Source organism: Cherax quadricarinatus, chromosome 9 (genome assembly GCF_038502225.1).
Source record: "Cherax quadricarinatus isolate ZL_2023a chromosome 9, ASM3850222v1, whole genome shotgun sequence".
Taxonomy (NCBI): Eukaryota; Metazoa; Arthropoda; class Malacostraca; order Decapoda; family Parastacidae; genus Cherax; species Cherax quadricarinatus.
The window spans coordinates 23,013,380-23,026,656 of record NC_091300.1 but is presented as its reverse complement, the minus strand read 5'-3'; the positions used below and the strand labels follow the sequence as shown (position 1 = coordinate 23,026,656).

General features: G+C 40.0%; 1 protein-coding gene across 10 annotated transcripts in view; it reads right to left on the bottom strand.

Annotated features, from left to right (window-relative positions):
- LOC128686121 (mitochondrial S-adenosylmethionine carrier protein) overlaps window positions 1-12,255 on the bottom strand; it is a 38,305-nt gene extending 26,050 nt beyond the window's left edge. For 2 of the 10 annotated variants that reach the window (XM_070083326.1, XM_070083334.1), the window contains exon 1: window positions 11,880-12,003. Coding sequence is in view for 2 of the 10 variants with exons in the window: in XM_070083333.1 (XP_069939434.1) it covers window positions 494-544 (51 nt within the window). In the remaining 8 variants the exon portion in view is untranslated. The other 8 variants (XM_070083327.1, XM_070083329.1, XM_070083328.1 and 5 more) reach the window with 8 other exon arrangements.
- Window positions 12,256-13,277: the final 1,022 nt, after the last annotated feature.

The window sequence follows — 13,277 nt, the reverse complement described above, 5'->3', positions numbered from 1 at the left end:
ACAAAACAAAGGTCACCAATAATGGAAGATATGGAAAAGTTATTGTTATTGTGGATTAAGGAAAACCATTTAGTGGGACATAGTGTTGTGGAGTCGATTATCTGTGAGAAGGCAAGGCAGTTGCATGAGGATCTTGTGAAGAAAACTCCTGGAACAAGTGGTGCTGTTAATGAATTTAGGGCCAGCAAAGGCTGGTTTGAGAGATTTAAGAAGTGCAGTGGCATACACAGTGTGGTAAGGCATGGTGAGGCTGCCTTAGTCTTCAATAAAGGTACAGTGGACCCCCGGTTAACGATTTTAATCCGTGCAAGAGGGCTCATCGTTATGCGAAATAATCGTTATGCGAATGAATTTTCCCCATAAGAAATAATGGAAATAAAATTAATCCGTGCAAGACGCCCAAAAGTATGAAAAAAAATTTTTTTTACCACATGAAATGTTAATTTTAATACACACAAACTGAAAAAGGCATGCACAATTACATGACACTTACTTTTATTGAAGATCTGGTGATGATTGATGGGATGGGAGGAGGGGAGAGCATTATCTTCTTACTGTTTAGAAGGGGAATCCCCTTCCATTAGGACTTGAGGTAGCAAGTCCTTTTCTGGGGTTACTTCCCTTCTTCTTTTAATGCCACAAGGACCAGCTTGAGAGTCACTGGACCTCTGTCGCACAACAAATCTGTCCATAGAGCTCTGTACCTCCCGTTCCTTCAAGACTTTCCTAAAATGGGCCATAACATTGTCATTGAAATAGTCACCAGCACGGCTTGCAACAGCTGTGTCAGGGTGATTTTCATCTATAAAGGTTTGCAGTTCAACCCACTGTGCACACATTTCCTTAATCTTTGAAGTAGGCACAATGGATTCCACAACTGGCATAGGCTTCTCAGGGTTAGCCCCAAACCCTTCAAAATCTTTCTTAATTTCCATACTAATTCTCACCCTTTTTACCACAGGGTTGGCACTAGAAGCTTTCTTGGGGCCCATGGTCACTTATTTTCCAGAAACAGCACCGAAAACACTGTAATAATACGAAATATTCCGAGTGTATGCTTGGATGTTACCGCGGAGGCTGGCTGGTAAACAATGGGACGGCCGGCACATGTGAGGGCACATTGGACGCGTCTCGGACGAAAATCGGTAAGCGGGTTTTTAATCGGTATGCGCGGCAAAAATTTTGCGATAAAAGTAATCGTTATGCGGAAAAATCGCTATGTGATGCCATCGTTATGCGGGGGTCCACTGTATATAATACTGATTTAATTATTAAAAAAAAATTATTTTTTGTGAATATGGGAATAATTATTCTTTTGTGAATATGGGAATACAGTGGACCCCCGGTTAACGAACTTTTTTCATTCCCGTAGTATGTTCAGGTGCCAGTACTGACCGAATTTTTTCCCATAAGGAATATTGTGAAGTAGATTAGTCCATTTCAGACCCCCAAACATTCACGTACAAACGCACTTACATAAATACACTTACATAATTGGTCGCATTTGGAGGTGATCGCTATGCGGGGGTCCACTGTAATTATTTCAGTTATCGGCCATTTCAGCTTTAGGCCGAGCTTCTGGAACAGATTACGGCTGATAACCGAGGGTTCACTGTACCTGAAGCATAAATGGAATGTGTTCCAGGGGTCAACACCCCCACAGCTCAGTCCATGACCAGGCCTCATGGTGGATCAGGGTCTGATCAACCAGGTTGTTACTGCTGACCACACGCAATCCAGTAAAAAGATTTTATGAAAACACGTAATGATTTCAATGAAATAAGCGTCATTTAGTATTATTCTAAGAGCAACGGTGATCTGCTGACTTCCTTTATACTGTTAATGTTCATACCTAATGAATCTTCTTAGATGTTACATTTCTGTACTTAATGACCCGGGATCACTGATTACTTTTTTTACTGGTAACCACATTTATGGCTACTCACTGGGTATATAAATTAATTGTTAATTTTACTTCCAGCAGATCTAAAAGGATTTTTAACAAAGACAGATTCAATTGATAAAACAGGTTAATATATGTAACTTACACTGAGCATTTTTGATAGGCACAGTGGTGCTCTGTAAATGGGTTCATTTATGAAACTCACGCTCATTATCTTTGACAGGTATATTGTAGGTATGTGTACATGTTTGACATGCTTTACTGTAATTTGTCTGCTTTCATAGAAGAAAACTGAATGAGCTGTTAGCCTGTTATTGCTTATCAGAGAGAAATAAGCCAACGTAATTTTTATGGGTCATTTTGAGGCAATTAGTGTGACGACTAAATGCTCCTGCTTATACAATCATTTAAATTTTTATGTTGTGCAATATTGCATTTGCTCACAATTATTTTTTTCCTGCTTTCAATAATAAATTATAATAACTGATGGATGAAGAACCTTTATATAGTACTATATAAGGCGAGAATATTTCCCAATTTTTACATCTTTAAGTAAATACTATTTATTTAGGCCTCATACGTAATTCTGAACCATTCCAATGGTCTTACATAGTAAATTATGGATGAAAGGGTGCAAGTGCCTTTCAGTACCTGATCAACTGGGCTGTGGTTCATACATCAGTTTATGTGCAGCCAGCAGTAACAGCCTGCTTCATCAGGCCCTGATCCAAAATGAGGCCTGGTCACAGAGTGGGCTGCAGGGACACTGATCCCCAAAACCTTCTCCAGGTATACTTAGAACATCTTTATTGGATACAATTCAGTCTTGGAACCCTGAGTGGCCAAGATCCCAAGAGCAGAGCATATACAATAAAGGTGTCCCAAGTGTATATACACTTGTGTTCTTTCATTCATACTGTGACTAACAGGTTAATGACTTTTATGGATAAAGTATTATTATTATATGAACAAAAAGACACACTACCAAAACTGGAACAATACACAATAACAAGCACATGGGAGAGAGAAACTTATGACCATGTTTCAGTCCAATCTGGATCATTTAGGTGCCCCATAGCTGAATCGCTAGTGCCCTCAGCTCACACACGAGGTCCAGAGTTTAAATCTCCAGTATGGCTGGAAAACATTAGGACATGTTTCCATAAAACACCTGTTCTCCCTGTTCACCCATAAGTGTAAAATGGGTACCTGGGTGTTAGTCAACTGGTGTGGGTCGCATCCTGGAACAAACCTGACCTAATTTGCCTGAAATGCTCCGTATAACAAGTGGCTTTCTATATAGTAGTATGTAATTGATGTCAGCTAGGCCTGTATACCTTGTACATATAGAAATAGAGATATAAAATACAAATATAAATATAATATATATTTTTTTTTTTTTTTTTTTTTTTTTTTTCAACAAGTCGGCCGTCTCCCACCGAGGCAGGGTGACCCAAAAAAGAAAGAAAATCCCCAAAAAGAAAATACTTTCATCATCATTCAACACTTTCACCACACTCGCACATTATCACTGTTTTTGCAGAGGTGCTCAGAATACAACAGTCTAGAAGCATAAACATATAAAGATACACAACATATCCCTCCAAACTGCCAATATCCCAAACCCCTCCTTTAAAGTGCAGGCATTGTACTTCCCATTTCCAGGACTCAAGTCCGACTATATGAAAATAACCGGTTTCCCTGAATCCCTTCACTAAATATTACCCTGCTCACACTCCAACAGATCGTCAGGTCCCAAGTACCATTCGTCTCCATTCACTCCTATCTAACACGCTCACGCACGCTTGCTGGAAGTCCAAGCCCCTTACCCACAAAACCTCCTTTACCCCCTCTCTCCAACCCTTTCGAGGACGACCCCTACCCCGCCTTCCTTCCCCTATAGATTTATATGCTTTCCATGTCATTCTACTGTGATCCATTCTCTCTAAATGACCAAACCACCTCAACAACCCCTCTTCTGCCCTCTGACTAATACTTTTATTAACTCCACACCTTCTCCTAATTTCCACACTCCGAATTTTCTGCATAATATTTACACCACACATTGCCCTTAAACAGGACATCTCCGCTGCCTCCAACCGTCTCCTCGCTGCTGCATTTACCACCCAAGCTTCACACCCATATAAGAGTGTTGGTACTACTATACTTTCATACATTCCCTTCTTTGCCTCCATAGATAACGTTTTTTGACTCCACATATACCTCAACGCACCACTCACCTTTTTTCCCTCATCAATTCTATGATTAACCTCATCCTTCATAAATCCATCCGCCGACACGTCAACTCCCAAGTATCTGAAAACATTCACTTCTTCCATACTCCTCCTCCCCAATTTGATATCCAATTTTTCTTTATCTAAATCATTTGACACCCTCATCACCTTACTCTTTTCTATGTTCACTTTCAACTTTCTACCTTTACACACATTCCCAAACTCATCCACTAACCTTTGCAATTTTTCTTTAGAATCTCCCATAAGCACAGTATCATCAGCAAAAAGTAACTGTGTCAATTCCCATTTTGAATTTGATTCCCCATAATTTAATCCCACCCCTCTCCCAAACACCCTAGCATTTACTTCCTTTACAACCCCATCTATAAATATATTAAACAACCATGGTGACATTACACATCCCTGTCTAAGACCTACTTTTACCGGGAAGTAGTCTCCCTCTCTTCTACACACCCTAACCTGAGCCTCACTATCCTCATAAAAACTCTTTACAGCATTTAATAACTTACCACCTATTCCATATACTTGCAACATCTGCCACATTGCTCCTCTATCCACTCTATCATATGCCTTTTCTAAATCCATAAATGCAATAAAAACTTCCCTATCTTTATCTAAATACTGTTCACATATATGCTTCAATGTAAACACCTGATCTACACATCCCCTACCCACTCTAAAACCTCCTTGCTCATCCGCAATTCTACATTCTGTCTTACCTCTAATTCTTTCAATTATAACCCTACCGTACACTTTTCCTGGTATACTCAGTAAGCTTATTCCTCTATAATTTTTACAGTCTCTTTTGTCCCCTTTCCCTTTATATAAAGGGACTATACATGCTCTCTGCCAATCCCTAGGTACCTTCCCCTCTTTCATACATTTATTAAACAAAAGTACCAACCACTCCAACACTATATCCCCCCCTGCTTTTAACATTTCTGTCATGATCCCATCAGTTCCAGCTGCTTTACCCCCTTTCATTTTACGTAATGCCTCACGTACCTCCCCCACACTTACATTCTGCTCTTCTTCACTCCTAAAAGATGGTATACCTCCCTGACCAGTGCATGAAATTACTGCCTCTGTTTCTTCCTTAACATTTAAAAGTTCCTCAAAATATTCTCGCCATCTACCCAATACCTCCATCTCCCCATCTACTAACTCCCCTACTCTGTTTTTAACTGACAAATCCATATTTTCCCTAGGCTTTCTTAACTTGTTTAACTCACTCCAAAATTTTTTCTTATTTTCATTAAAATTTCTTGACAGTGCCTCTCCCACTCTATCATCTGCTCTCCTTTTGCACTCTCTCACCACTCTCTTTACCTTTCTTTTACTCTCCATATACTCTGCTCTTCTTATAACACTTCTGCTTTGTAAAAACCTCTCATAAGCTACCTTTTTCTCTTTTATCACACCCTTTACTTCATCATTCCACCAATCACTCCTCTTTCCTCCTGCCCCCACCCTCCTATAACCACAAACTTCTGCCCCACATTCTAATACTGCATTTTTAAAACTATTCCAACCCTCTTCAACCCCCCCACTACTCATCTTTGCACTAGCCCACCTTTCTGCCAATAGTCGCTTATATCTCACCCGAACTTCCTCCTCCCTTAGTTTATACACTTTCACCTCCCTCTTACTTGTTGTTGCCACCTTCCTCTTTTCCCATCTACCTCTTACTCTAACTGTAGCTACAACTAAATAATGATCCGATATATCAGTTGCCCCTCTATAAACATGTACATCCTGGAGCCTACCCATCAACCTTTTATCCACCAATACATAATCTAATAAACTACTTTCATTACGTGCTACATCATACCTTGTATATTTATTTATCCTCTTTTTCATAAAATATGTATTACTTATTACCAAATTTCTTTCTACACATAGCTCAATTAAAGGCTCCCCATTTACATTTACCCCTGGCACCCCAAATTTACCTACTACTCCCTCCATAACATTTTTACCCACTTTAGCATTAAAATCCCCAACCACCATTACTCTCACACTTGATTCAAAACTCCCCACGCATTCACTCAACATTTCCCAAAATCTCTCTCTCTCCTCTACACTTCTCTCTTCTCCAGGTGCATACACGCTTATTATAACCCACTTTTCACATCCAATCTTTATTTTACTCCACATAATCCTTGAATTAATACATTTATAGTCCCTCTTTTCCTGCCATAGCTTATCCTTCAACATTATTGCTACTCCTTCTTTAGCTCTAACTCTATTTGAAACCCCTGACCTAATCCCATTTATTCCTCTCCACTGAAACTCTCCCACCCCCTTCAGCTTTGTTTCACTTAAAGCCAGGACATCCAGCTTCTTCTCATTCATAACATCCACAATCATCTCTTTCTTATCATCTGCACAACATCCACGCACATTCAGACTTCCCACTTTGACAATTTTCTTCTTCTTATTCTTTTTAGTAATCTTTACAGGAAAAGGGGTTACTAGCCCATTGTTCCCGGCATTTTAGTTGACTTTTACAACACGCATGGCTTACGGAGGAAAGATTCTTATTCCACTTCCCCATGGATATAAAAGGAAAATTAATAAGACCAAGAACTATTAAGATAAAATCAAAGAAAACTCAGATGAGTGTGTATAAATAAATGTGTACATGTATGTGTAGTGTGACCTAAGTGTAAGTAGAAGTAGCAAGACATGCCTGTAATCTTGCATATTTATGAGACAGACAAAAGACATCAGCAATCCTACCATCATGTAAAACAATCACAGGCTTCGTTTTACACTCACTTGGCAGGACGGTAGTACCTCCCTGGGTGGTTGCTGTCTACCAACCTACTACCATAATAATATATATATATATATATATATATATATATATATATATATATATATATATAAATATATATATATATATATATATATATATATATATATATATATATATATATATATATATATATATATATATATATATATATATATATATATATTTTTTTAACAAGTCGGCATATAATAGAGTGGACATGGGGGCAATGTGGCAGATGTTGCAAGTATATGTATATGGAATAGGTGGTAAGTTACTAAATGCTGTAAAGAGTTTTTATGAGGATAGTGAGGCTCAGGTTAGGGTGTGTAGAAGAGAGGGAGACTACTTCCCAGTAAAAGTAGGTCTTAGACAGGGATGTGTAATGTTACCATGGTTGTTTAATATATTTATAGATGGGGTTGTAAAAGAAGTAAATGCTAGGGTGTTTGGGAGAGGGGTGGGATTAAATTATGGGGCATCAAATACAAAATGGGAATTGACACAGTTGCTTTTTGCTGATGATACTGTGCTTATGGGAGATTCTAAAGAAAAATTGCAAAGATTAGTGGATGAGTTTGGGAGTGTGTGTAAAGGTAGAAAGTTGAAAGTGAACATAGAAAAGAGTAAGGTGATGAGGGTATCAAATGATTTAGATAAAGAAAAATTGGATATCAAATTGGGGAGGAGTATGGAAGAAGTGAATGTTTACAGATACTTGGGAGTTGACGTGTCGGTGGATGGATTTATGAAGGATGAGGTTAATCATAGAAATTGATGGGGAAAAAAAGGCGAGTGGTGCATTGAGGTATATGTGGAAATAAAAAATGTTATCTATGGAGGCAAAGAAGAGAATGTATGAAAGTATAGTAGTACCAACACTTTTATATGGGTGTGAAGCTTGGGTTGTGAATGCAGCAGCGAGGAGGCAGTTGGAGGCAGTGGAGATGTCCTGTCTAAGGGCAATGTGTGGTGTAAATATTATGCAGAAAACTCGGAGTATGGAAATTAGGAGAAGGTGTGGAGTTAATAAAAGTATTAGTCAGAGGGCTGAAGAGGGGTTGTTGAGGTGGTTTGGTCATTTAGAGAGAATGGATCAAAGTAGAATGACATGGAGAGCGTATAAATCTGTAGGGGAAGGAAGGCGGGGTAGGGGTACTCCTCAAAAAGGTTAGAAGGAAGGGCTAAGGGAGGTTTTGTGGGAGAGGGGCGACTTCCAGCAGGCGTGCATGAGCGTGTTCGATAGGAGTGAATGGAGACGAATGGTATTTGGGACCTGATGCTCTGTTGGAGTGTGAGCAGGGTAATATTTAGTGAAGGGATTCAGGGAAACCGGTTATTTTTATATAGCTGGACTTGAGTCCTGGAAATGGGAAGTACAATGCTTGCACTCTAAAGGAGGGGTTCGGGATATTAGCAGTTTGGAGGGATATGCTGTATATCTTTTTACGTATATGCTTCTAAACTGTTGTGTTCTAAGTACCTCTGCAAAAACAGTGATTATGTGTGAGTGAGGTGAAAGTGTTGAATGATGATGAAAGTATTTTCTTTTTGGGGATTTTCTTTCTTTTTGGGTCGCCCTGCCTCGGTGGGAGGCGGCCGAATTGTGGAAAAAAAAAAGAATATATACATTTTTATTTATTTATTTTTACAAGTCAGACCAAAACATCATTTCTCTCCTATGTGCAGGTTATCTGTGTTGTATTATTATTATTATTATTATTATTATTATTATTATTATTATTATTATTATTATTCTCATGAAAGTGCTAAATGCAAAAGGGTTATTCAGCACCTATGAATACAGTGGTCCCCTGCTTTTCGTAGTTCCCGGCAATCGTAAAATTCGCCAATCATAGGGGTATTTTCGTATAAACATGGACTCGCTTTTCATAGGTTGACTCGCGAGTCGTAGTTCGTCCGGGACGCGTACCCACGGCGTGAGCCGGGGCGGCAGCCAGTCTGGCATTGTTTACAAGTGAGCGAAGGTCCCCTCACGTGCTCCAGCAAAATATTTCATAATATTCCATTTATTTTAGTGCTTGCAAGTACTAAATAAGCTACCATGGCTCCAAAGAAAGCTCCTAGTGCCAAGCCTGTGGTAAAGAAGGTGAGAAATACGATTGAATTTAAGAAAACCATCATTGAACAATATGAAAGTGGTACAAGTGTGGCCGTACTGTCCAGGATGTATAAGAAACCCTACACAACCTTATGTTCCATAGTGGCCAAGAAAAAGGAAATAAAGGATGCTGTTGTTGCAAAGGGAGTAAGTATGCTGACAAAAATAAGATCACCAGTACTGGAAGAGGTTGAGAAGTTATTATTGGTGTGGATAAATGAGAAACAATTAGCAGGAGATACTCTTATGACTTCGATTATTTGTGAAAAGGCTAGGCAGTTGCATGAAGATTTGGTAAAGAAATTGCCTGCAAATAGTGGTGAAGTGAGTGAATTTAAGGCCAGCAAAGGCTGGTTTGAGAGATTTAAGAACCGTACTGGCATACACAGTGTGGTAAGGCATGGTGAGGCTGCCAGTTCGGACCACAAGGCAGCTGAAAAATATGTGCATGAATTCCAGGAGTACATAGAGGCTGAAGGACTGAAACCTGAACAAGTGTTCAATTGTGACGAAACAGGCCTCTTTTGGAAGAAAATGCCAAAGAGGACCTTCATTACACAAGAGGAAAAGGCAATGCTAGGACACAAGCCTATGAAAGACAGGCTGACGCTAATGTTCTGTGCTAATGCTAGTGGGGATTTCAAAGTGAAGCCATTACTAGTGTACCATTCTGAAAATCCCAGTGTGTTCAGGAAAAACAATGTTATGAAGAGTAAATTGTGTGTGTTTTGGAAATCTAATAGTAAAGCATGGGTCACAAGGGAAATTTTCGTCGAGTGGTTCAATGAAGTGTTTGGCCCTAGTGTGAAGGAGTATCTCCTGGAAAAGAAATTGGATCTCAAGTGCCTCCTAGTAATGGACAATGCACCTGCTAATCCTCCAAACTTGGATGACCTAATTTTCGAGGAGTTTGGGTTCATCACAGTAAAGTTCTTGCCCCCGAATATCACTCCTCTCCTCCAACCCATGGACCAGCAGGTTATTGCAAACTTTAAAAAACTCTACACAAAAGCAATGTTTCACAGGTGCTTGACTGTGACCACAGACACTCACTTGACCCTAAGGGAATTTTGGAGAGAACACTTCAGCATCCTCCACTGCATAACCCTTATAGGTATGGCTTGGGAGGGAGTGACTACCAGGACTTTGAACTCTGCCTGGAGAAAATTGTGGCCAGATTGTGTCGACAAGAGGGATTTTGAAGGATTTGGGACTGACCCTAATGAGTCTATGTCTGTTGTAAAATCAATTGTGGCACTGGGAAGTTCCATGGGGTTGGATGTGAGTTTGGAGGATGTGGAATTGGTGGAAGACCACAATGAAGAGCTCACCACTGAGGAGCTGCAAGAGCTTCAGCAGGAAGAGCAATACATCGCAGCTCAGAATCTTGCTGCAGAGGAGGAGGAAGAGAGATGGAAGAAGGTGCCTTCTTCAGAAATTAAAGAGATTTTTACTATGTGGGGTAAGATGGAAAGCTTTATGGAGAAACATCACCCTAACAAGGTTGTTGCAAGCCAGGTTGGCAACATGTACAGTGACAAGTACACTGGCTTGAACAAGTACACTGGCTTACACAAGTACACTGGCTTGCACAAGTACACCGGCTTACACAAGTACACTGGATTGCACAAGTACAATGGCTTGCACAAGTACACCGGCTTACACAAGTACACTGGATTGCACAAGTACACTGGCTTGCACAAGTACACTGGCTTACACAAGTACACTGGCTTACACAAGTACACTGGATTGCACAAGTACACTGGCTTGCACAAGTACACTGGATTGCACAAGTACACTGGCTTGCACAAGTACACTGGCTTACACAAGTACACTGGCTTACACAAGTACACTGGATTGCACAAGTACACTGGCTTACACAAGCACACTGGATTGCACAAGTACACTGGTTTGCACAAGTACACTGGCTTGCACAAGTAAGATAAGATAAGATTTCGTTCGGATTTTTAACCCCGGAGGGTTAGCCACCCAGGATAACCCAAGAAAGTCAGTGCGTCATCGAGGACTGTCTAACTTATTTCCATTGGGGTCCTTAATCTTGTCCCCCAGGATGCGACCCACACCAGTCGACTAACACCCAGGTACCTATTTGCTGCTAGGTGAACAGGACAACAGGTGTAAGGAAACGTGTCGAAATGTTTCCACCCGCCGGGAATCGAACCCGGGCCCTCCGTGTGTGAAGCGGGAGCTTTAGCCACCAGGCCACCGGGCCACTGGATTGCACAAGTACACTGGCTTACACAAGTACACTGGCTTACACAAGTACACTGGCTTACACAAGTACACTGGCTTACACAAGTACACTGGCTTGCACAAGTACACTGGATTGCACAAGTACACTGGCTTACACAAGTACACTGGCTTACACAAGTACACTGGCTTACACAAGTACACTGGCTTACACAAGTACACTGGCTTGCACAAGTACACTGGCTTACACAAGTACACTGGCTTACACAAGTACACTGGCTTACACAAGTACACTGGCTTACACAAGTACACTGGCTTACACAAGTACACTGGATTGCACAAGTACACTGGCTTACACAAGTACACTGGCTTACACAAGTACACTGGCTTGCACAAGTACACTGGATTGCACAAGTACACTGGCTTACACAAGTACACTGGCTTACACAAGTACACTGGCTTACACAAGTACACTGGCTTACACAAGTACACTGGCTTACACAAGTACACTGGATTGCACAAGTACACTGGATTGCAACACTACACTTGAGCAATTCATATAAACTAAATGGGGAAAAACAGTTGAAGTACCGTATATGATGCATTAAAAACATTTTATCTTGTAAGATTTTAAAATGAATAACATGTGAAATACATGCGGCTCTAAAAAAAATTAACTAAAAAATCTGCAAGTTCTTGTTGTTAGGGTTATTAAGAGCTACTAAAAGCTTACGCCTTATTGAGACCAGCAGCCCGGGAGTCCGGGGGAAAAATATATAAGATAAGACAAGATATGTTGCCTAAATATGGGCGAGAGTTAGAAAGGAAACATAGTTTACTTTTCCTCCTCTATCCTCTGAATAGAGAAATTTAAACGTAAAATTTCTAAGTCAGATCAGGTGGACTCCAGCCCTCAGGACCGCCATTACCAGGCGTCTAACTCCCTGGGTAAGCACTTGTACAGTCCATCAACGTCGCTGATGGAGCCTGGAAATTAGTAAGTTATTTAGGTACAGATATACATAAATACAGTTACATAAATTATTATACATAACAGCATATGTGTAGATTAGTTATGATAACCCCCCCAAAAAAAGTCAAAGATACTTATTTCTTACTGGGGTTTTAAGGGTCCAACTCTCGCCCATATTTAGGCAACATATCTTGTCTTATCTTATATATTTTTCCCCCGGACTCCCGGGCTGCTGGTCTCAATAAGGCGTAAGCTTTTAGTAGCTCTTAATAACCCTAACAACAAGAACTTGCAGATTTTTTAGTTAATTTTTTTTAGAGCCGCATATATTTCAAATGTTATTCATTTTAAAATCTTACAAGATAAAATGCTGCTATGTATGATAATTCTATGTAACTGTATTGTGTATACCTGAATAAATTTACTTACTTACTTACTTCAGGTACACATAAATAGTTACATAAATTATCATACATAGTAGCATATGTATACATTACCTAGGATAAACCAGAAAAGTCAAAGTGACTTATTTTCACTGGGATCCTATATGCCTCAGCATGATAGTGGCTTTCTTTGTTCCAATGATATTATGATACGTAAACACACATTGTAACCTTAGCAAAGAAATAAATATTTTATTTTATTTATTTGTGGAAATTTATTTGGTCCCTAAAGTTCCACAGGACAGATACGGCGTACAAAGGTCGCAGCTACCAATGTAGAGTACCTCAACAAGGTCACTGCTCTTGAACATAAGCTAGACACTCTAGATTATTATTATTATTATTATAATCAAGGGGAAGCGCTAAACCCGGAGGATTATACAGCGCCTGGGGGGGATGTGGAAGGCATTTAGGCTTAATTCGGGGAACTGGAGCACAGATCCAATTCCCTAAATCAAGAGCCCCTCACCAACATCAAGGAACCTTCCTTGAGGGGTAGACACTCTAGAACAGTGGTTCCCAAACTGGGGGTAAATTACCCCCTGGGGGTAATTTAACCATTTTTGGGGGGTA